Raw genomic sequence first — 25,910 nt, forward strand, 5'->3', positions numbered from 1 at the left:
GCCTAATCACTGAATGGCAGGTCTCATCTATAAAAAAAATAATTTAATAAACTTATATAAGCTGGCCATACACATTCGATACAGGATCGGAACTACTGCCGGGCCAGGATTGGCAGGGGTCTCTACTGCCCCCCCATCCTGCCAGTGCATACACACAGTGATAATGATTATTGTTTGTATGCCTAGGCAAGGCCTGAGCCTTAATAGATGTCTGCACAGCCTCATACCTCAGCCTGTCCTGTGGTCTCCCCAGACGGTGCATTGCACTGACAGCATCACACCTGCTGGGTTCAGTAGAAGAGCACATAGACTGAGGATCATCCCCCAGCCTATTCTCATCCTTTTCCATCTCTCAGCTCAGCAGGCGGGATGATGTCACTGCATTGCGCTTTTTGGGGAGAGCAGGCTGTGCTATGTTAATCGGGGGAACAAGGCTAGGTGACTACTAATGCTTTTTTGAATTTTAATTACAGGGCTTCACTAAAAGGGGTGAACTAAAGGGGAGAACTACTGTGTATTTAAAGGGGCTTCACTAATATAAGGGGTGAACTAAGGGGGAGCACTACTGTGTGGAGGCACTAAAGGGGATAACTACTTTGTGGGGGCACTGAAGGGGGCATAACTACTGTGTGGGGCACTAAGGGGGAGCACTACTGTGTGGGAGCACTAAAGGGGAAATAAATACTGTATAGGGGCACTAACAAGGCATTACTACTGTGTGGGGCATAAAGCGTACATAACTGCTGAGTGGGGGGCACAAAGCGGGCATAAATACTGTGTGAGAGCAGTAAGGGGGCATAACTACTGTGTGGGGGCACTAACGGCATTCTACTGTTTTTGTGTAGTGAGGGGGCATAACTACAGTGTGGGGGCACTAAAGAGGCAGAGCTGCTGTGTGAGGGAACAAAGGGGGAATAACTACTAAGTGGGTGGGGATTGCTATGACAAGCATGGCCGGTCTTGACTAGCCACAGAAGGGAGGCACAGTTCAAAAGTTTACTATGGTGCCCAGCCTTTTCTAGTTACTCTCTTGATTAGATAGCTGTCATCTGAACTCTCAATCAGCCAACAGCTAGGTCTCCTGCACCCTTATACACATGCAAATGTGTTCACATAAGGCAGCTTATCAAAATGATAGGGTATGTTGCAATCCAGCAGGACAATTCTCTGATGTTAGCCATTAGGGGAGAGTTATACAGATTAGATGTGTTGTGGAAATTTTATTATGCGGACATTTTATCTTAGGATGTGTGTGTGTTTTTATAGATTGTCATCTGTCTCCCTGTGTCTCATTTAACCGAAGAACGCTCTAGCAGAGGGTACTTGGGTTGAATCGGGACCAGCGGTAAAACCGTCAGTATGAAAAACCTTCTCATGGGCTTGGAGACGTGTTCTCAGTGTGTAGGGGGGCGTTTGCCGGTTTGTGAGCACTAAGTGCAATGCACTGGGCTTCTTCCCTTCAAATGTCTATACACATTAGAGAAGTGAAGTCTGCATAACGAGAGATACATATTATACCTCTGCTGCGGCTTTGCTATCCCTTTCTGGATACATATCTGCCTTGTCGGTATACTCGTACCGTATACTGACAATAGCCGTAGCAATGTCTCGCAGATAATCTTAAACCTATAAGAACCAGTAGAATGATCTTCACTAGATACTGGTCACTTTGAGCAGTATTGAATGGGGTCCATGCTGACAGTGATGGGGGATGGGCGGCCACCTGGCGGATCAGACAATGGACATGACTCATCCTTCCTTATACAGGGATGGGGTGTGTGCATTGCACTGTTCAGCCATGTTGATGCCCTCCCCTGTCCTTTGACATGTACCTGAACTTTCTCATCTTCCTGTGTCATCACTTCCTGTATCCTTGTTACATGAAGTAAGTGGTCGGGTGACTGGCCAGCCCCTTTTCTATTGTTACTGTGACTAAATAAAAGGTGAGAAGACTGTGGAGGAGGGGGAGTGCTCAGCAAGAATTCAAGATGGTAACACCTTTGTCTGACTGTGGTTTAAGAGATTTGCCTTTCCTTACACAAAGTCTGATGCGAGCGGATTTCTACTATTAATATTTCTATAACAGATGGTTGACTGGTTCCACCATAATTGGCAGGTTCAGCTGACATATGCCTAATGTGTATGGCCACCTTTATAAAGTTCCTATATGTTGGACAATTCTAGCAATAGTAGAAACATACAGTGGCTCTACCACACTGGGCAAAAATGGTCAAGGTGCTCACTCCACGGCACACCCGCTGCCGAATAAGTTTAATGTATATTTTGAAACAGTAATTAATTTGGAGGGCACTCAACTAACTGTCGTTGCATGGAAACAAATTCAGCTTGGATCTAAAACAACATTTCATTTATTGACACAGAAAATCTTCAGTGAGGAAGGAGTATGTAACTCTGAAACGCGTTTGGTGAACTTTTAAAATTTAACAGTGAACTTATTAGCGGTATAAAACAAAGAAATCCATCTCGGGCTATCAGCATAACTAAAATTGCTGACCTAGGAGGACAGAAGAGACAATGAGTTTGGATCCACTCTAATCCTTCCTACAGCAAGAGGGCTAAGTAACGTTGGCCATATCCCGACACGTGGGACGACACGCGAGATGCTGAGTCATTGCAACCAGCAGAGCTCAGCAAGTGTAACTACATCGCACAGCCAGGCCGCACCTGATATATGTGGAAGTGGTAACGTAACAAAGTTACATTGTATAGAATATGAAGTCTCCCTAATTAACCCCATAAGGATATTCTGACATAACAACCAATGTACTGACGTCAGTTCTTATTTACAATTTGGCCTCTTATGATGAAGTATATATAATTTTTTTAATCTATTTTAAGAATCAGTCAACAATTTTATTTTATCTTTGGGGACTTATATCAATTGACTTAAATAAGGACAATATCCGTATAGTACTATCTAAAATTCCTATTGAAAGATCACTGTTAGGCCTCTTACACACAAATGTATTTTCTTTCCGCGTCCGTTCCATTATTTTTTTTTGCGAACTATATGCGGAAGCATTCATTTCAATGGGTCCGCAAAAAAAATGAAGGTACTCCGTGTCCATTCAATTTCTGTATTTCCGTTCCGCTAGAATATAGAACTTGTCCTATTATTGTCCGCATAACGGACAAGGATAGTACTGTTCTATTAGGGGCCAGCTGTTCCGTTCCGCAAAATACGGAATGCACATGGACGTCATCCGTATTTTTTGTGGACCGCAAAATACATACGGTCGTGTGCAAGAGGCCTTAGGGTCATGTACACGATGTATATTCTTTCCGTGTCCGTTCTGTTTTTTTGCAGACCGTATACGAAACCATTCATTTCAAAGGGTCCGCAAAAAAAAACAGAAGTTACTCTGTGTGCATTCCGTTTCCATAAGTCCGTATTTCTGTTCCGTTCACATAACCCCCCTTTTGTTCAACCCTGAGGAGGTGAACACATGCCAGACAGTGTACCCGGGACAGGGCATCCGCATTTCCCTGTAACCGGCTTGCTCTGTGTTCCACCGAAAACTTAAAGTTTTGTAGGGAGAGAAACCATCGGGTGACCTGGGCATTTCTGTCCTTGGCCTGGCTTATCTACTTGAGAGGGGAGTGGTCATTTACCAGGTGGAATTTTCTCCTCAATAAATAATAGCGGAGAGATTCTAGTGCCCACTTGGTAGCCAGGCACTCTCTCTCCACTATACTATACCGGGTCTCGGCTGGGGTGAGCTTGCAGCTGAGGAAGACAACGGGATGCTCCTCCCTGTTGACTTCCTGAGACAGTACAGCATCGAGGCCTCCTTCGGAGACTCCCTTTTGAAGTCAGGCATCACAAAAACCTGGGACCCACACAGGGCCGACTTCAAAGCGGAGAAAGCCTTTTCTGCCCGATCATCCCAGCGAACCATCATTGACTTATGTCCCTTCAAGAGTCCTGTCAAGGGCGTGGCTAGAGTAGCAAAGTGGGGAACAAACCTCATGTAATAACCCACCATTTCCAGGAATGACTTTATTTGCCTAGTGACAGGTCGGGGCCAATTCCGTATGTCCTCTATTTTGTTCACTTGGGGTTTGATGACTCCGCGCTCAATGACATACCCCAGGTACTTCGTCTCTTCTAACCCTATCGCACATTTTTTGGGGTTAGCGGTTAGGCCAGCTTTCCGAAGGGAGTCCACTACAGCCTGCATTTTGGGTAGGTGATTTTCCCAGTCGGTACTGTGGATGACAATATCGTCCAGGTAAGCCGAAGCGTACCGACGATGTGGACGAAGCATAATGTCCATTAGTTGCTGAAAAGTGGCAGGGGCGCCATGCAGACCAAAGGGTAAGACCTGATATTGATACAGCTTCTCAGGCGTGATGAAGGCAGTTTTCTCTTTGGCAGCCTCCGTTAAAGGCACCTGCCAGTACCCTTACAAAACAAAACAGAAAAATACCGGACTTGTCCTAACCTCTTGATGAGCTCATCCACCCGGGGCATGGGATACGCATCAAATTTGGAAACCTTGTTGTTTTCGAAAGTCGTTACAAAACCACAACCTCCCATCCGGCTTGGGTATCAATACTGTATGACTGGCCCACTCACTTTTTGACTCCTCAATGACGTCTAGCTGCAACATTAGCTGCACCTCTTCCGATATGGCTTGTTGCCGAGCCTCGGGTACCCGGTATGGTTTTAATCAGACTTTTGCCTGAGGTTCAGTGACAATGTCATGCTGGGTTCTGGAAGTGCGTCCAGGGAGGTCCGAGAACACATCCGTGTTCCAACTAACGAACTCCCTGGCCTCCTGATTCTGTTTAGAGGAGAGGCTGTCAGCAGTTTTTACTGTGGCAGCTGCCTCTCTTGCATCAGACAGAGGGGTCGGTACCTCTTCTCCTAGAAAACTCGGCCGCGGGCTGTCTTCTGTACAGGTTTCCCTATCTTTCCACGGTTTGAGTAAATTCACATGGTAAACCTGCTCCGGCTTTCGCCGCCCTGGCTGGTGTACCTTGTAGTTTACATCTCCAATTTTCTCGAGTACCTTGTAGGGCTGTCAATACAGGACCTGGCAGGAAATCCTCCACGTCTCCCACCATCACACTTAGCGGGGTAGTCTCCCCCTCTTCCACCGAAGTGGCAGTCCTCCCTACCGCTGGCCCTTCGGTCTCTGCTAGGGTTGCCCTTGTCTCATGGGTATCAGTCACTCTCATAGCAGGCCATAGTGCCGGGAAGCCCGGGAAGTCTCTCCCTATTATAAGTTCATAATGTAGATTTGTGGCGACAGCCACCTCGTGGATCCATCTCCCAGCCACCGTGGTTAGAGACACCAGCGCGGTGGGGTAGTCAGTCTACGTGGATGCACATCACCCCGACTTTCCGGACAGTATACTCAGTGGACCGCACCAGGGTAGCACTTACTAGGGTCACCAGACTCCCTGAGTCCAGCAGAGCCTCCGTCGGAGTGTCTCCCACTTCCACCTGGCACAATGATCTAGAGACTCTGGGGTACTTGTTGCACAAGCCTCCTGGCATATAGCGACTGACGGTAGCCATAGTTAGTGTCCATGGGCTCAACCCGATGGGGACAGTCAGCCTTTACATGGCCAGGCTCCTGACACTGCCAGCAGACTATCGGAGCCAGGTCCATCGTGGGTACATCCTGGGCGGGTTTTATCGGCTCAAATCTCCGGGCCTGGGGTGGAGATTTCCAGGGTTTGCTGACCCCCTTCCCGACAGAACCCTCTTTTAGATTGCTGGTAGCTTCATAGCGTTCCACCAGGTCGACCATCTCAAGGGCATTACCAGGAGACCGATCCAGTGCTGGAGAGGTTATGGCAAAGCCCTCCAGAACATATTGTCTAATAGTCTATCCAGCATAGCCGGGGGACTCAGCACATCAGGCTGTAGCCACTTTTGCAAGAGGTGGAGTAAGTCATAATACTGGGTCCTCGCAGACTCAGCCGGCTTAAACCCCCACTGATGTACCTGCTGGGCCCGGACCAACACATTCACGCACAGTCTTGCCAAAATCTCACCCTTTACTTTTTGGTAGTCGGCCACTTGATCATCCGGCAAGTCGAAATACACCCGCTGGGAATCGGATGCCAGTAACGAAGCGACAACCTCAGCCCACTGGTCCACTTTCTCGTACATCGCCAGGTAGGTTTCGATGTCGTTTGTGGGGTACATCTTAGGAATCGTGACACTGACTGCTTTCCAGGCATCTTAGATGCTCGGGGTTGCTCCTGCTGTCTGCAAAGCCATCACGTGTTCTAACAGCAACTGGTTAGTCTCCTGCTGCTGCTTATTAGCCTCTCGTTGCTGCAGGTTTGTCTCTTGCTGCAGATTAGCCTTCATGAGGGCCTTCACAACAGCCTCCATTTTGTGATGGAGCACTGGTTGTAATACAGCTGGTTTAATGTACCACATACAACCGTGCCTGAAAAAATGCAGAAACCAAAAATATCAGCGTTCACACCAGCCTCACTGCTATTGCCCGCATCCTCCACCAATTGTGGGGACTCGCTCTGGTAGACAGGATTAGCGGACGCAGTATAGAGGCAACAACAAGTTCTTTGGATCAAACTGTTCAGTGTTTTATTCACACTTTAGGCAAGTGACAAAACAAGCAGTCATATTCAAACAAAAAAGTCATCTTGCAGTGTTGGTGGTAATTCACAATATGCAGTAATTCTGACTCAAAGAGTCCTTGCTCATAGTAGCACCAACCTGTTTTCAAACAGGTAGCAAGCGTTCATCCAGACACAAGGCTCCCAGATCCCAACACAGAGACATTGCTTCTGAGCCCAGCTGTCACGGCCACGGTTTTGGCCGTGACTCCTTGGGAGCCGCATACAGTTGCCTGCGGTTTGGGTTGTTGTTTCAACCGCAGCTTGAGGCTTGATGTTGTTTGCCTCAAGTGCGGTTGCCGCGGACAACAGGTATGTGTGCGGTCCCTTTGGAGTTTGTGTGCGTGTATGTATGCACTGGCGTTTGTCTGTGTGCTCTCTGTGTAGTGTGTGGTGTGCAAGGACACCTTTCCTGCACTGTGGTTGCCCGTGGCAACGTTTGTCGTTGTGTACATGTGGTGGCAGTGTCCCGGCATTAGGGGGGACTCCCAGGACACGGTTGCCACCCATGTCGTTGCCTGCGGCAACAACCACAGTGTGTTTGTTGTGTTGGACACTGTTCCTTTAAGTTGGTGTTTTCCCTTTCCTGTGGTGCTGGAAGGGTTAACTCCCTTCCCAGTGTGTGTGATGTCACTGGGTGTGTCTGACCGTTGGGTGTGGCCTCTTAGGCCTATAAAGCCTCTCTCTTTGGCATGGCTCAGTAGGTTGCTTCAGTCATGCTTTGCTGTTGCAGCCTCCTGTGATTTCCATCTTCTTGTAAGGGCCACCCTTCCGGTCATAAATTCTAATTCCGTGATGTGTTGTTGATGTCTTGTGTCTTTGGTTTTTGTGCAGCTATGGATGTCCTGGCCCCTGTGTGTCTTTATGTGTGTGCTGTTTACCTTTGTCTGTGTGGACAGCCTTTCCTTAGCATGGGTTCCAGTCAGCAAGGCTGAGACAGGTTTGTGTGGAACTGTTTGGTTCACCTATCTTATCCATAGTCATGTTTATGTACCCCCCTTCTTCATGCTGCTTGGCCAGTGAAACTCCTGCTCCTCCATGCCTAGGAGGAGTGGGTTGTCTTACCCTGCTCCTTAGCCCAGGGACCGGTCGGAGGGTAAGTCAGGGATCCGAGGTTCCTGCGCATGGGTCCTCCTACCATCAAGGTCGGCCTATGCAGGTAGGAGACAGGGTCAGCGTTAGGGACGCAACAGGAGGTGACCTGCTCCCTGATTCTGTGTTCCTGGCGAGTAGCGACTGGACATCTTCCGTCACCGCACGGCTGAGGATTTCCCCCATCCTCAGCCGTGACACCAGCTGCCTATTTAAGGACAGCCAGGTGTTGCCAAAACCCGGACCGGCATTTAAAATCCGGTCCAGTATTTGACCTCACCTGGCTGTAAATCAGCCCAGCAGCACATGCTGGGAGGAAAATACCTGTTTTCCCAGACCAAACCTCTCACTGTGTCACAGTATTTATGAATGAGACAATCATGGTATATTGATTTATGTATGAGGTGGCCATAATTTTTATTGCTACGATCATGATATTTCAAATTAGTAATATGGATACTGTACATATTGGGATCTAACTAACAATAGCTATCCCTTAATATGTAAAATTCATTTCACTCTATAGTGTATTAAGTACATATTGTTTGCATTTTTATTTGCATTTTTATTTGTTCTTTATTTTTTACAATTCTAGCAATGTTGATTACAATATAAATACTTTGCATGGAGGCTGTAGATGACTGTTACCTGTTTTTTGGTATGGAGAACATGACTTTTACATTTCTCTTTAGATAGACTTACAGGTGGCAGTGACCTCAATGGGTGTTTTAAGACAGACAATGACAATAATTAAATAAGAGTGATTCATTACTATAGAAATCCGATTTTTCGCATGGTTAGCTACAATTTCATAGGTACCGTTAAATACATATATACGTAGGTATGCATCCAATTCTAATCACTGGAAAAATGAACCTACTTAAAATGTAACTTTTATATTTACTTCTTAAAATAAATCCCACAAAAGTCATTGATATAAATATACTGCAAGAGTATTCTGGAATATCATATTGGTTAGCTACAAGATGAAAAACAACTACTACGATTTGAGGTGTGATCTGATTCTTAGTTCATCGCCTGCTAAGTTCACACGTTACGGCCAGGTGCAATTTTTGTTCGGTTTTCTGAAATACAGAGCTGCAGTGAGAATTGTATTGATTTCTCATTTTACATGTCCTTGTGTCTCCCAGCAGTCTCTGCAGAGGTAGATACTAGTGGTCTGTACAAAGGGGCGGATTGGCCATAGACCTTACAGGGAAATTTCCCGGTGGGCCGATGCCTCAGGGGGCCACCCAAGCCCTCCTCTCTGCCGATAGGCCAATACATAATTAATGAGCTATCAGTGGTAATTAACACTGTGAGAATCAGGTACTCATGTACCTGATCAGCGACCGCACATGTCCTCCTGAATTCAACAGCTGTGGCCTGCACCTCACCTCCCAACCCCCCTGCTTCATATCTTAATAAGAGACAACTGGAGGAAGAGGGCAGAAAATGGCAGCTATTGATGGCCACCACAGAGGGACAGCTTTTTGGGCAATATATTGTGCTGCACTGTGGTATATGGTTCTTATTGGATAGTATTTTGCACTATTTTATTATTTTCCAGGGCCACTTTAAGTTCCCAGTCCGCCCCTGTCTGTACAGGAGACTAATCTGCACTGTCAGAATCCAATACAGCAGGATGCTTTACTTAAAAGGCTCATAGCTAAGATGTAAAAGGGGTCGTTCAGGATTAGAAAAATGTGGCTGCTTCTTTCCAGAAACAGCATTGCACCTGTCCGTAAGTTGTGTGTATTACAGGTCAGCTCTATTGAGGTGAATGGGCTTAAATTCAGTGGCATAGTTATCGTCTCAAATGTTATCAAGTATTTAGTGGTGGTCCTAGAACAAATTAATATTGTTTCTTGAGTGACCACTGTAATGGGCTTCATTTATCAAAACTAGTTAAGGGGGTTGTTCCATGAAAATATTGTACAGTTTCCAAACCATCACCTGGATCTGAATACTTTTGTAATTACATGAAATGAATTTTTTTTAATTATTCAATAAAATGTATCTGTATAGTGCCACCTGCTTTTTGTTCTTTTTCTTATTTCTTTGTTCTGCCGCACATGCTCAGTTTCATCCTTCAACTGCCTCCTGAGCTGTGATAGGGAGAACATGGACACACCCCCTTAGCTGCAGCAGGAAAGACACTCCCCTTGAGCTGTGATGATAGGGAGAGCATGGACACGCCCCCCTAGCAGCAGCAGGAAAGACACTCCCTTGAGCTGTCAGCTTGATATAAATCTAGCAGAGCAATGAATGGGGAGATCTCTGGATCCATGTGAGGTACAGGGCTGGTCCTAGCTTTGTTAGAAAGGGATTGTTGTGTACTATATGATGTCTGATTTTCAGTTTTTACATTAATCATGGGATAACCCCTTTAATAGAAAAACTACCCTTGTTGCCACAGCAACCAATTACAGTGCAGCTTTCATTTTTCCAGCACAGTTTATAAAACGATAGCTGATTTTTCATTGGTTACTATAAACAACTGTATTAATTGATGCCATTAATTGCTGTAACCTGTCAAACATGCTGTGAAACTATAAGATTCAAACCTGGTAAAAGAAATGTATTTCAAGATTTTGTCATTTTGTAATGTCATTTGTAAGCAGAGGACAAGCAAACTTACCTGTTTGCTAATTCCACTGAAATCTCCTCCAATGGCTTTCCCTTTGTATTTGGAACAAACATTAGAACAAACAGCAGAGACGCCATGCTCATAACAGCGTAACTAAAAATCATCCATGGAAGGCCAAGAGTCTCTGTTCACATTAAAAGCCAGAAAAAAAAGAAACAAGATAAGTTAGTGTACTGCCAAATCTACAATACTGTTAATAGTCGATTTATCATTAACACTTTCTATGTAACAAGATTATTTCCAAAAGTTAATAACCAGGGGTGGACTGGCCATAGAAAATTACTGCCTGATAGGAACGCTAAGACAAAATAATAAACTTTATTACTTTATTGATTAAAACCGGAGTCAAAGATTCATAACTCAAAAATATCAGGCTAGGGTATATCCCCAAGGTGCGGGGAAGAGATATACAAGTTGCATTTGTGTCTCCTATCCCTAAATATATTGCTAGGGTATAGGAGGGTGTTATCTCTGAACCCTATTAAGACTTGGTAACACCGTCAATGTGCACATCAGTGTTACTCAGAATCTGGACATAGACACCTCCTCAGACACAAGGTAGGTATACTGTCCAGTATCCTATCACTTCTATACAGGGGCTCACCACAGGGATAGTACTATGGTGTGTATGAATAGATCGGCAGGAGTCCAGGTGGAAACAGCTGATTAACCACTCTGGACACCTCCGATAGTAACACTATCCCTGAGTGCAGCCCTATATCTCACTACCCCTGCTCTACGCGTTTCTGTGCGGTGGTATACCCGCACTTCATCAGGAGCAGGTAGAGGAGGTAATTTAGTATTATAGTAGTTGAATCCCTGCACAGAGTGGCATGCAGGGTCGCAGTGTATCGGCGCTGTGACGGCCGTACCGGCCGCCCAAACGCCAGCTCTAAATAGCTCTAACTCCTCCCCCAGCAAGCGCGGTCACAGAGGGTAGCCAATCACAGCGGAGGTGTGTCACACCGCTCCTCCCGCTGTGCGGCACCCAACAGAAGTTTACAGTGGCGATGCTGGGTAGTGTTGCTGTTACTAGCGACCACATAAGTGGGGGAACCTATTGGCGGATGAAAGTAGCAATTATGTACTTCACTGTAGACATATTTGTTATTGTGATCCATCTAAGGGATTAGATGTCACATACAGCATCTTCGATATGTATCATGAGGTTGGGGATAATGCACATTGTATCAGGGAAAATAACCTGCGAGGCTGTAGGGGTGGTGGTTGCATCTATACACTGTTGGATTATATGCAGAAACATAGTGTACAAAGTTGTGGACAAACATGGTATATGCCCATTTGTTACTTATGACCATTATATGGATCATCCGTAGGTTAGAACAGACATAAACCCAAGGAATTATGTGTGGTAAAGTTGTTACACAACACTGTAACACAGTATATCATACGCCATGTAGCTTTATATCCTGTATAGGGATAAGACATCACCTGAGATGAAACATGCATACAAAACTGCATCATTTAGACCCTGCGGTTTCACAGTTTGCATCCTGAATATCCACTGAGCTACGTAATAATAAGGTGTCCACATCACCCTCTCGTATGGGTCGTGTAATTTGTTCAATACCCTGAAATTAAACTCGTGCCCCTTCCTCAGCATGGCACTCATTCATTTGACGTGCGACTGGTGCTTCCGCCTCATTCCTGATGTCAGAAAGATGTTCACCAATCCTCTTTCTGAATTCACCTTTCGTTTTGCCGATATATTGTATGTACAAGTGAGGAGATAAATCACTCCTATCGATTTGCAATTTATGAAAGATCTTAGTCCATAGGTCGCCCCTGTACTGGTGCTAATGAAATTTTTGACCTTCTTTATGTACTTGCAGAAGGAGCATGTTCCGCATTGGAACGTGCCTTTGGCATCATTTTTCAGCCACGACTTGGTTGGTTTTGGGGCCACATACAAACTGTGGACCAAACGGTTTCTTAAATTGCAATTCCGACGATAGGTGATAAAAGGATTTTGTGTCAGCAAATGCCCAACGTCGGGGTCTGATTTCAAAATCCCCCAGCACATTGATGGTGTTACCAAGTCTTAATAGGGTTCAGAGATAACACCCTCCTATACCCTAGCAATATATTTAGGGATAGGAGACACAAATGCAACTTGTATATCTCTTCCCCGCACCTTGCGGATATACCCTAGCCTGATATTTTTGAGTTATGAGTCTTTGACTCTGGTTTTAATCAATAAAATAATAAAGTTTATTATTTTGTCTTAGTGTTCCTATCAGGCAGTAATTTTCTAGCATTGACTAATAAGGGCAGTATACACAGTAACAATTATTTATTATTCAGTGGACTGGTCATAGACCCTACAGGGAAATTTCCCATTGGGCCGATACCCAGTAGGCCACGTGAGCCCTCCTCATGGCCACCGCCAGGTGCATAACAATCTGATGCTCTCATAATTAATTTTGTGCACCGCTGTAGTACCTGGTTCTGCTGGGGCAGTATGTTGTGCTGCACTGTAGTACCTGGTTCTGCTGGGGCAGTATGTTGTGCTGCACTGTAGTACTTGGTTCTGCTGGGGCAGTATTTTGCGTTGCACTGTGACATTTGGTTCTGCTGGGGCGGTATTTTGCACTGCAGTAAGCTATTGCTGGCCCAGCCTATTTCTGTTATCCTTGCCTACTTGTGTTGCTCAACCTACTGTGACACTTTCTGAGGGTCCCTTGTGTTAAAATAAAGCTAAAGAATCGTGGCAAAAGACTTAGCAATTTACAGGAGTTGTGGTGCAGGATAAAAAAATATATACTTTCCTCTAAAACTAGTGCCACATCTGCCCTCAGGCTGTGTGTGGTATTGCAACTTAGCACTAATTGCTTCAGTGGGTCTAAGTTGAAATACCAGATATTACCCACGGACAGGGGTGGCACTGCTTCATGAAGAAAACAGCCATGTTTTTCAAATCTCATACAACCCCTTTAACCTGTTAACCATCAATATACCCCTAGGGGCATGTGGCCTAATGTATAAATACAATGAATAATCTCTAATTATAATATACTTTTCTTAGCAGAATACCTTTCACTTGTAACAGGGCAGGGTGTAAGGGTAGTCAGAATAGACGGTCACCTAATGCACCATTGAGGATGGCTCAGCCAACCTATAGATTTGTAACAAGAAAGAAGGCTCCTGTTTTAAATATTCAATGAACACTTCTCTTTAGTTAAATGAATGATTTTCACCCAGCAACTGAAGTTCAAAGAATTGGGTTGGGGGTACACTCTGCAACCCCTGTGTTGTGCACCACTTGATGGTCTTATTCCAGGAACAGGCACAGGTAGACAGACTTCCCTACAGTTGTTCTAGGATCTTTGCCTGTGTAGTGCTGGCTGCATTCTGTTCCATGTGGACATGTTTTGAGCTCGCTGATTCTGCTGAAAGTGTATGGCTGGGTTCACATAGTGAAACATAAGGGGGCCTAAGGAGGCAGGGTTTAATGTTCACTGTCTCCAATGCACAGCAGTCAGACTAGTTGCCTCACACCCTGGTGAGAAGAAGGAGGGAAGAAATGGCTCACCTCTTAGGATGCATATAGAAGAATTCTTCATCTATTTTTGGATAAGTTTGGATTGCAATGTGAGACAATATAGTTTTGGGGTTTATACAGTATTTTCTATCTTTAGTAGAGATGAGCGAATTTCTCAAAAATTCGATTTGGCCGGTTTGCTGAATCTTCCGAAAAAAAGATTCGATTTGATCCGAATTTATTTGTGGCGAATCACTTTATTAACCGGCTATTTCCTGGCTGCAGAGAGTCTGTATAGTGGTATAGAACACTGTACCTTGCTGTAACATGCATAGGGAGTCTGCTGTGGTAGTGAAACAATACTGTGAGTCAATATGACACGCACATGACAGGCGTCGCTCTTAGAATCACTGCACACTTCACTTATTTGGGCAGTTATAGGGCCAAAACTGACCAAATAACTCAAGTGTGAACTCAGCCTTACAGGTCGATGTTAGCACCAGGTATAAAGAACCGTGCAGAGGGCCAAGATCCTACTGTAGTGTGAAAGAGCGCACTCCTTTTACACCGTTGTCAGCTGATTCCACATAGATGTCTACAGAACCTGTTCTATTAAACGCTTATACAAGTAGAGCCCCCCTGACAGAGTGGAGAGGGTGTCAGCAGTAAGTTTCTGTTGACGTCACTGATTATTTTGCCCTTCCTCTGATCCGTCAGAACAATAACCCTCCAAAAAAATGGATCCTGTCTGTCTGTTGAGCATCCACCTTCACTCGGTCAGTATTTGGTTAGTAATCCATCAGTATTGCTAAAGCCAAAAAAAAAACAGGAGTGGATCCAAAACAGAGATGACACGTGAATGGAATATTTGCAAGTATTCTGTGTTTTGTACCCACTCCTGCTTTTGGCTACAAAATCATAAGCCAATTCTGATGGGACCATACAGGCCTTACAGCAGCTACACAGACAGGATCCCTTGTGCGTCTCATTTTTCCTTCCTTCTGACAGATCAGAAGAAGGGTCAAATAAATGATGATGTCAACCAGGCAAAAAAGGCAAAATAGTGGCCCAGTCATGGAGTGGTGAATGTGGGAGAACAGCTTGAGAAGTCCACAGAGTGGCCCAGTGACATAGTGGGGAGGTGGCAGCAGCAGGAGGAGACCACAGAGTGGCCCATTTACATAGTGTTGAGGTGGAAGCAGCATGAGGAAGCCACAGAGTGACCCAGTGACATAGTGTTGAGTTAGAAGCAGCATGTGGAGACCACAGAGTGGCAAGGTGACATAGTGTGGAGGTGGCAGCAGCAGCATGAGGAGGCCACAGACTGGCAAGGTGACAGTGTGGAGGTGGCAGCAGCAGCTTGAGGAGGCCACAGACTGGCAAGGTGACAGAGTGTGGAGGTGGGAGCATCAGCATGAGGAGGTCACAGAGTGGCAAAATGACAGAGTGTGGAGGTGGCAGCAGCCACATGAGGAGGCCACAGACTAGCAACGTGACATAGTGTGGAGGTGGCAGCAGCAGCAGCATGAGGAGGCAACAGACTGGCAAGGTGACATAGTGTGGAGGTGGCAGCAGCATGAGGAGGCCACAGACTGGCAAGGTGACTTAGTATAGAGGTGGCAGCAGTAGCAGCATGAGGAGGCCACAGACTGGCAGGGTTACATAGTGTGGAGGTGGCAGCAGCAGCATAAAACCACAGAGTGACCCGGTGACCGAGTGGGGAGGTGGGTGGCAATAACAGTACCCGCTGACGATGGTGGGTGTAAGAAGGAGCACTTGGCATCAGATGTGTGGCATCAGGCGGGTGGCAGCATCAGAATAGTAGCTGAGACAGGTAACCTGAAAAAAATGGTCTCTTTTGTCAAAGGTTGGGTGAGGCAGCATGGATGATCTAATCTGGTGCATCAGGCATTGGTGGGTGGAAATCCTGGCTGATCCACGCCTGATTCATCTTGACTAAAGGTAAGTCTCTTCACATTTTTGACAAGCGAGTTCTCCTTGGGACAACTGTGACCCCCGCCACACTAAACACCCGGTCTGATGCCACACTATTGGCCGGGCAGTACAGCTTTTCCAGGGCAAACTCGGCCAGTTGAGGCCACAAATCCAGTTTGGCTGCCCAGTAGTCCAGCGGATATTCAATGTGGGGTGGCAGGGTGCTGTCCAAGTATGCCACCACCTTCTAGTTCAGGTTGTGCTTTAGGTCTAGCTGCTGCTGCTGGTGAGTAGTTTCTTCACTAAGAAAGCTGCTCATCATCGACTCTAGACTCAAGCTGCTGCTGATGGAGCTGATACTGCTTCTACCCCCCCCCCCCACCCTGCCACAGCAGCCATATCATTGGAACGAGAGTGCAGAGAGCCCCCCGGTCAGACCTGCGAGAGGATGGACGATGGCGCGGATAGGCAGCGGCCAACTGACTACATAGGATGTCTCTATAGTAGTTCAGTTTGTCCTCCCTCTCAGTGGGTGTAAAAAAGGCCCCCATTTTGGACCGGTAGTGAGGGTCCAACAAGGTGGAGAGCCAGAAGTGATCCCTCTCCCGAATGGTGACAATTCGGCTGTCACTACCCAAGCAAATGAGCATGCAGCGGGCCTTTTGCACAAGTGACTCGGAGGGACTCCATGCCTACATCTCCACTGTATGCTGCCATGGTGTGTCTAGGTCATCTGCCTCGTCTTCCTCATCTCGCTCTTGCTCCTCCAGCTGCTCCTCCTCTCCTGTCACCTGTGTAGAAAAACCACCCATTTCACTACATTGCTTGTGCTCCAATGTCCTCCTTCTCCTCCAGTTCAGCCCCCACAGGGCTCATATGGCTGTGAGATGTAAGTGCCTCATCTCCAGTCCCCTTACCAGCCAGATTTACCAGCATCTGTTTCAGGATATGAAGCAGTGGAATGACGTTGTTCATCCCATAGTCCTGACAAATAACGTGGCATCCTCAAAGGGCCTGAGCAAATGGCAGGTGTCACCCATGAGCTGCCACTGGCTGACATCGAAGTTACACAGGGGAGTACTTCTGTCCGCTGGGATCATCAAGAAATCATTTATGGCCTTTCTCTGTTCGTATAGTCGGGTGGAATTACAACGGGTGGAAACGTCGCATATCAGCCTATGTTGGGGGACGCCGTTCTTCCGCTGCAGATCAAGGGGGGGGTGCTTTGTGGTGTACGAGTGGCTGAAGTGCGTGCAAAGTTTCTTGGCCATGTTTAGGATGTCTTGTAGATGGGTGGAAGACTTCAGGAACAGCTTGACAACCAGATTGAACACGTGCGCCATGCAGGGCGTATGGCTCGGCCCTCCTTGACTCAGTGCCGACACCATGTTCTTCCCGTTGTCGGTCACCATGGTTACGATTTTGAGTTGTCACGGAAAAAGTCAGGATTAGATTTCTTGATGAAGAACACGGAGCAGTTCCTCCCCTGTGTGACTTCGTTCGCCCAGGCAATTGAGGTATAGAACAGCATGACACCGCCGTGCCCTGCACATGTGTTATGCTGGAGGAGCACTGTGAATTGTCCCTGCAGTGGAGGCTGATGACACGGTGGAGGATAAGGAGGCAGAGGCAGACATTGTAGCAGGACCAATGGCTTGAGAACATGGAGGCGAAAGCGGCGTCACCTGGCCAAGTTGCTGGTTTGGCTGGGCAGGAACCACATTTACCCAGTGGGCCATAAAGGACATATATTGTCCTTGACTGTAGTTGCAGCTCCACACGTCGGTGCTGCCGTGCACTTTGGCAGACACAGACAGGCTCAAGGACTGGCCCACCTTCTGTTCTACATATTTGTGCAGGGCTGGTACTGCCTTTTTAGCAAAGAAATGATGGCTTGTGACTCTCCACCATCGCTCGGCACAAGCCATCAGTTCTCTGAAAGGTGCACCACTTGGAAAGGGAGGGACTGCAGTACCAGCAACTTGGCCAGGAGCATGTTAAGCTTCTGCGCCGTTGGATGAGTGCACGCATTCTGTTGTCTCTTGGCAATCGCTTCGGTGATCGATTGCTGACGAAATGACTGATGAGGAGTAGGAGGATGAGGAGCAGGAGCATCAGGACCGGTAGATTATGAGAAGGACAGACAGCTCCCGTCGGCTGAGGTGGTGGAGCCTTGACACATTGGAGCCACGGTTCTCCCAGGCCACTTTATGGTGACGTTGCATATGTTGATGCAGGGCCGTAGTGCCAAAATTGGCACCCTGGCCACTCTTCACCTTTTGCACACAGATTCGGCAAATGTTCACCTCCTCCGGCGGCTTAACAAAAAACTGCCACACCGCAGAGAAGGTGATTTTATCTACAGATACTGAGGTCAGGACTGTGTCAAATATTCTATATTCTGCCCTTGGGTTTTTACGCCCCAGGTGCATTATCTTGCACTTATCCACATTAAATTTCAGTTTCCAGAGTTCTGACCATTCTTCTAGTTTTCCTAAATCCTTTTCCATTTGGCATTTCCCTCCAGGAACATCAACCCTGTTACATATCTTTGTGTCATCAGCAAAAAGACAAACCTTACCAGCGAGGCCTTTTGCAATATCACTTATGAAGATATTAAACAAAATCGGTCCCAGTACAGATCCCTGTGGAACCCCACTGGTAACATTACCTTGTTTTGAATGTTCTCCATTGACTACAACCCTCTGTTGTCTGTCACTCAGCCACTGCCTAATCCACTCAACAATATGGGAGTCCATGCTCAATGACTGCAGTTTATTGATAAGTCTTCTATGTGGGACAGTGTCAAAAGCCTTACTAAAATCTAGATATGCGATGTCTACTGCACCTCCACCGTCTATTATTTTATTCACCCAGTCAAAAAAATCTATAAGATTTGTTTGACATGATCTCCCTGAAGTAAACCCATGTTGTTTTTCATCTTGCAATCCATGGGATTTTAGATGTTCCACAATCCTATCCTTTAATAGGGTTTCCATTAATTTGCCTACTATTGATGTCAGACTCACTGGTCTATAGTTGCTCGATTCCTCCCTACTACCTTTCTTGTGAATGGGCACGACATTTGCCAATTTCCAATCTTCCGGGACGACTCCTGTTACTAATGATTGGTTAAATAAATCTGTTAACGGTTTTGCCAGCTCACCACTAAGCTCTTTTAATAATTTTGGGTGTATCTCATCAGGCCCCTGAGGTAGGCGTGGTTTATTGGTTTGGGGCGTGGTCGGTGAGTTCCAGCTTTCTTGGGTGAAGCCATTGGCCACCCTAATAGAGGGTGCAGAATTTTCAATCCCATCAGGGCCTTGGTGTCTGGCCACATAACTGGACAGCAGTGTTGTAACTAGCAAATGTCAGTTGTGTTTCCTGGGATAGATTTAGGATTGGGGCACAGGAGCTGCAACCTTCTCCTCCTTTCATGGACTTCATGGGGTTTAATTTTGACAATACTGAAATTGTCATTTTTGCTTGAATTGTAAGGCCATTTACATAGGCCAATAATTGCTGGGATGATCATTCACAGTGTTAGCATTGTCTCCAGCGATAAAACAACAAATGAGAATTTGCTTGTTTGTCATTGGTACATCTGACCTAAAAATCATCACCGGTTGTAAAGCTTCTCTGTCTACAATGCCCAACTGCGGGGTGCAGACCTCAAAAGAGACCTTTAATCAGTTTCTTAGATATGACTGGGAGCTAAAACTTTTAAACCCAGCCAATGATGTGGAGTCCAGGAGTCTTAAAGGGATTCTGTCACCTCTCATAACCCAAATTCGGATTTTAAACCAGTCATGCTCCACAGCTTACCTTGAATCGGCTGTGCTGTTCTATATTGTAATCCGTCCAGTAGTTTTGCAGAAAAACAACTTTTATAATTATGCAAATTAACCCTGAAGGTGCCCAGAGGGGCGTTATGTTCCCCTTTGTGTGCCCAGTAACGCCCCTCTTACAGTGCCCAAAACGCCTTCCTCCAGAATCCCTAACCGCCCACAGCGTCTCATCCCTCTCCTCCCCCTCCCTGACGGCCGAGCGAAGTCTCGCGCAGAGGCAGTACCCACTGAGGGCTGCGCCAGTGCGATTTGCTGGAGACTGAGGGCAGGAGCTTCATCGTCGTCACTGGGCATGCGCCAAGCCCAGTGACGTCCGATGCTCGCTCTTCGTGTCCGCATATACTCTCTTCTGATTGCTCTCATGAGTAATAAGCTCCCTACAGTGATAATGCAGTGTACTCAAGTTGTGCGTAGTAGGTGTTTCTGGGTGTAGTAGTGCAATATACACTAACCTGGTACAGCTGACTCTCTGCAAGGGCAGGTATAGGTAGGAATAGTTCGTGACGCCAGTGCCAAGTAAACGGTGGCACGCCGTTTGCGGATGCAGGAAATAATTTGAGGAAACGCGGTGTTAAACAGAACTTCAACTTTAGTAGGTTGCAGGCAGAGACAATATTGGAAACGCAGTTCCTCAGCATACAGTCGATTTTGCAATTCGGTCGATGCAGGCAATTCAGTACAGCAGAGTAATTACAGAGTGTAAAACACAGGATTCGCAGCACAGGAGCTAGCACTCTAATTCTGTCTGATCCTGGAATATAGCAATTCTTCACCAAGGCCCATTAACCTAAGTCTGGCTTTATATCCTTGATTATGGCTTTCATAAGTACCTCCTCTGTTTCCTCAATACCTCTGGCTCCTCTGATATTTGCCTCAGTCTCTCCTAGCTTCTGAATGGTTCCTCAGGCTAAGGTATTCCTGCTTCTGCATGTAGGGATTCAGGAGGGAATCTTCTCCTGAACAGCAGGCTTCAGGCCTGGACTTGTCTCAGACATTATCTAATCTCCATCTGTAGATTACAGACACTAGACTCCGTCTGCCTTGCACTTCCCTGTCTGGCCTTTTATAAACTAGGGCTCCCTAGCTCCCTCTATGGACCAGAAGCTGTAATTACACCCCCAGCAGGCCTGTGCATGCAAGTCTCAGTGACAGGGAAATACACACATTACATTGCATTTTACAAAACTGACATACAACAACTTTCCATAATTAAGAAGGGACAACAGCACACCAAGTGACCTTTGGTAGTAACGGGTATTACAACTCCCGTATACTACATACCCCACTGCTTTAAGCTGAGTACGCCCTCGTACTCCATCATGGGTCGCCCAACTGGAATCTCTACCTGAAATAGAAAATAGAGACATGCAGGCATACATACATGTAATTCATCTGCATTTACATTTGCATCAGGTCCAATTGGCAAAGGTGCAGGGTAGTGACAAGGGGCGTCGTTCTCTTCTCTCAGGATAATGAATGGAACGGGGGCGCTGACCTGGCACAGCGTAACATTAGAACCAGGATAGTCCATGACAATGAATAAGTCCATGATAGAACAGCAAAATGGATAAAACAGTATAAAAGTTCTTGGAGGCTCAAATAACAAACATGAGTCCGTACCCAGGTTATTTCTTATTAAATCACAGAGGCTCTCATGCGGTGGAGTCCATCTCTGGGCACAATACTTTAAAAGAGTAAGAATCTCAGAGGCTCAGGTATCTTTTGAGTCTGTCTCCGGGCACGGTTCCTTAGTAACAGGTTGCACAATAAAATGGACAGCAAAGACAAGTGCTGTAATACCCCTGATCAACCTGAAAAGGGGGGTGAAGGGTAAAAGGTGCAACAAAGGAACAGGCACAACTTGGCGTGGGTAACAAAAGCAGGCAGGAGGTCCTGGAAACAAACGTGGCCTTGCTGACTTTATGATTTCAGTGGTCAACACCTACCACTGGGCCGTGGACAAATTGGCAGCTGCAACAAAGGGCCAGCAACATAGGACTCCTGTCCTGGAAGGGTTAACATCACCTTCTGAAGAAATGAATCAAGGGCCTAGCAGGCTGACTACAGTGGCATATTGTAGCTACTTGGCTCTGCAGGGAGGTATCTTCTGTAGTATTCCTCTACAGGAGGATGGGCCCACATGACTGTATCAGGGGGTAGTTGCAGGGTAAAGGGGCCCCTAATAGGTATTGGCCCCATAGGCCTAGGGGTGAACCCTCTGGTGGGCCGTGCCGGCCCTGGCATAATCACTGCAGGGTGTGACATACTTGGTACCGCCGCAGCAAGCGGTCCGGTGCTCTGGGTGCAGCAATTCACAGCAATCGCGGGTCCGGTCTGGGGCACTGATGGAGCGGTGACAACAGAAGGCGGTCGGCGGGTGGTGACAGGCACCCTTACCTCATCCTTCTTCGGCGGCGTCTGGATCCTGGCGGTGTAGGTCTTACGCAACTCCCGCAACTTCTCCTCCAGCCGGACGATCTGCTCACCAATACTCTCGGTGTCGGAGTCGCTGTTCTCTGCTGGCGCCGCCGGCGCAGGTACAGTCACCGCTGATGCAGACTCGGCCTCTTCAGGTTCTGGACTTGCCTCAGGTCTCCGTCCCATCCGGATGTTCTGGAAGGTAGCACTCAATCCTCTTTGCTGCTCCAGCTCAGATAGTGTCTTCTCCCGACGTGGCAGCTCGGGGGACGGATAGGGGCTCACCCATTTCTCCAACACGGTTGGCTGCCAGAAGACATTCGGCCCAATGAAGGAGCTCCGCTCCTGAAAGGCGTGATGGGCCGGCTCTGGAGAGCGTTCCGGTTCTCGCTCGCAGCCAGAGTAGTCTTCTCCTTCGTCTGCCTCCCAATCCTCAGGTCCTCGCTTGGGACGGGTCACAGCAGTCGCATAGGGGCCTCGTAGGCTCTCGGCAGGGGTGTACTCCACTTCCTCTCCCTCGCGGAGGCTGTGCTGGTACGAAGGGAGGTAGTCTCTCTTGACAGACCTTCGATTGACGTAGAGGTCTCTGCCAGTAAGATAGTCCTGAATAAACCCGTAGCCACGGGATTTGTCAAACGACAGCACCACTCCCTTTCTCCTCTCCAGGCGGGGTTGGGTGTGCGTATGTCTTTCATGTATGGTCTTAGTTAGCTCCTCATACACGATCTTTGTCTTGGTATTCCGCTTGATAGCGGCCTCCCGAATCTCCGCCATCAGGGACGACCATTTAAACGATGGCTGAAAAAAGTCCCTCCATGAGCCATAGTAGGGCTCGGGTTCTTTCTCCCTGGTGCGGCAGGCGGGTTGCTCCGGTCCCGGAGCGTAGGCCGGTGGAGCCTCCTCTGGCTCTACACCGGTGTCGGTCATTTTTCCAATCATAGGTGCGGACGCTGCAGCAACACTCTGCTCACAATCCAACATGCTCGATCCTACAGAGGAGAGCGATAGGGACGCGTCAATTAAAGTAGTCAGCTCCTCCCATTGCACTGGGAGGCCGCCCCCCAGGTATCTCAATATAGGGAAGGCGGTGTCCATGCTGGCAGACATGCAAATGTCCAGATAAGCCGTGGCGCCTGCCCTTGACCTTCTTCCCGCCTTTTCCTCAGAAAGGCGCCAATTTTTCCCGCCTTTTCGGGATGAAGGTGACGCAGCAGTAAATTCAGCCAGCTCAGCGGCCATCTTTAGGTACAAACGCTGTCTGTTCACTGACAGCAAGCAGGAATGTTTAAAGTCCACAAAACCACAATCCAATGCGGCGATTTTCTTCCTCTGGGTAGCGCAACCCTGCACAGCGCTTTTTAGAGGTTTTTGGTACACTTTGGGTATGATTTTAAGTCCACAAAGTCCACTTGAATAAAACAGGAAAATTGTCACTTAGGTCACAGGGCAACGGTATAAGGCACAAAGTTCACGCTTCTTGCACTATAAAGCGTGCGTATCCTGTTCGTGACGCCAAAAGAGAAGTGCAGTGTACTCAAGTTGTGCGTAGTAGGTGTTTCTGGGTGTAGTAGTGCAATATACACTAACCTGGTACAGCTGACTCTCTGCAAGGGCAGGTATAGGTAGGAATAGTTCGTGACGCCAGTGCCAAGTAAACGGTGGCACGCCGTTTGCGGATGCAGGAAATAATTTGAGGAAACGCGGTGTTAAACAGAACTTCAACTTTAGTAGGTTGCAGGCAGAGACAATATTGGAAACGCAGTTCCTCAGCATACAGTCGATTTTGCAATTCGGTCGATGCAGGCAATTCAGTACAGCAGAGTAATTACAGAGTGTAAAACACAGGATTCGCAGCACAGGAGCTAGCACTCTAATTCTGTCTGATCCTGGAATATAGCAATTCTTCACCAAGGCCCATTAACCTAAGTCTGGCTTTATATCCTTGATTATGGCTTTCATAAGTACCTCCTCTGTTTCCTCAATACCTCTGGCTCCTCTGATATTTGCCTCAGTCTCTCCTAGCTTCTGAATGGTTCCTCAGGCTAAGGTATTCCTGCTTCTGCATGTAGGGATTCAGGAGGGAATCTTCTCCTGAACAGCAGGCTTCAGGCCTGGACTTGTCTCAGACATTATCTAATCTCCATCTGTAGATTACAGACACTAGACTCCGTCTGCCTTGCACTTCCCTGTCTGGCCTTTTATAAACTAGGGCTCCCTAGCTCCCTCTATGGACCAGAAGCTGTAATTACACCCCCAGCAGGCCTGTGCATGCAAGTCTCAGTGACAGGGAAATACACACATTACATTGCATTTTACAAAACTGACATACAACAACTTTCCATAATTAAGAAGGGACAACAGCACACCAAGTGACCTTTGGTAGTAACGGGTATTACAACTCCCGTATACTACAATAATGTTCCCTGAGAGTGCTCCTGATTAATAGCTATGCTCTCTATATTGTGCCTAGTAATAATCCAGTTAATGAGTTCTTCCATAAGGCCCCCGGTAGAGACCCCAGTAATAATAAGTCCCCTCTATAGTGCCCCCAGTAGTTTTAATGCCTTCCATGGTGCCTACAGTTATACTGCTCCCCATGTAGTATCCCCAGTAGTTATAATGTTCCCTGTAGTGCCTCCAGTAGTTATAATGTCCCCCTGTAATGCCCCAAGTAGTTGTAATGTCCCCTTGTAATGCTAGTTATAATGTCCCACCTAAAATGCCCCCAGTAGTTATAATGCCCCCTGTATTGCCCCAGTACTTGTAGTGTCCCCAGTAGTTAAAATGCCCCACGTATTGCCCCAGTACTTATAATGCCCCCTGTAGTGCCCCCATAGTGTTACACTGTCTCCTCTATTGTTGCAGTACTTTTAATTTCCTCTTGTAGTGTCCCCAGTAGTTATAGTGTCCCCATGTAATGCTGCCAGTAGCTATACTGCTCCCCTGTATTTCTCCAGTAGTTATAATGCCCACTGTACTGCCCCCTGTATTTATAATGCCCACTGTATTGCATCAGTACTTATAGTTTCCCCCTGTAGTGTCCCCAGTAGTTATACTGCTCCCCTGTATTTGTAGTGTCCCACTAGGTTAAGGTGGGCACTGCACAAAAGGGGTTAATGTGTCTTTATTACATTTAATGTTATGTGTATGCATTTCCCTGTGTTTAACTGGTGTCAGGCCTAGTTAGGGTGCAGTTTAGCCTCCCAGACATTAGAGGGAGCCAGAGAGCCCTAGATATATATAGGAAGGCCCAGGCAGGGGAGTGGTAGTTCATTCCAGGGGACTAGAGGAGTTACTTCGTCCACCTGAAGCTCCTGAGACTAGGCTTAGCTCAGTAGAGACACCCCAGTTGCAGGACAGCACCTCCTGGGAGAAACCTGCAGCTTCCCAACCAAGCAAGGATAATACAAGTTAGATAAGTACCCTGATGGGCAGAGGTTCTATAAAGTACAGCAAGCGCCAATACTGGAGAGAGGATTTATATACCAAGGATTAAAGTCAGCATTCAGGCATCCGGGCCTTGGGATTCAGCCAGCTAGAATAGCTGAAGGGAATAGAGCAGCATTGCACTGCAAAGCATTAACTGTTGCGCCCTCCAAGTATTTTGCATGATTAATACCTGCCACTATTTAAAGTCTACCTGCTTGTGAAGTATTGTTCAAGGGACTGCATTATCATCACAATCACCTGTAACTGTATGTACAAAGTTGGACTGTGTTCACCAAGTAAAGCAACGTTTGGTTTACCCACTGAGTACTCAGTTATTCCTCCTATAAATCGGTGTGCCACCGTTACAGGCACTGGCGTCACGAATCCAACAGGGACCTTGCCCCAGGCACTA

The 25,910-nt window shown here is 46.9% G+C and overlaps 1 protein-coding gene across 1 annotated transcript in view; it reads right to left on the bottom strand.

Moving 5' to 3' along the window:
• The window catches only part of SLC2A12 (solute carrier family 2 member 12), a 90,691-nt gene that overhangs the window by 13,945 nt on the left and 50,836 nt on the right, over positions 1-25,910 (bottom strand). Inside the window, exon 4 of the mRNA XM_040429172.1 lies at positions 10,358-10,490. Within this exon, the coding sequence (XP_040285106.1) occupies positions 10,358-10,490 (133 nt within the window). The remainder of the gene's footprint in view (positions 1-10,357; positions 10,491-25,910) is intronic.

This window comes from Bufo bufo, chromosome 4 (assembly GCF_905171765.1).
Source record: "Bufo bufo chromosome 4, aBufBuf1.1, whole genome shotgun sequence".
Classification (NCBI taxonomy): Eukaryota; Metazoa; Chordata; class Amphibia; order Anura; family Bufonidae; genus Bufo; species Bufo bufo.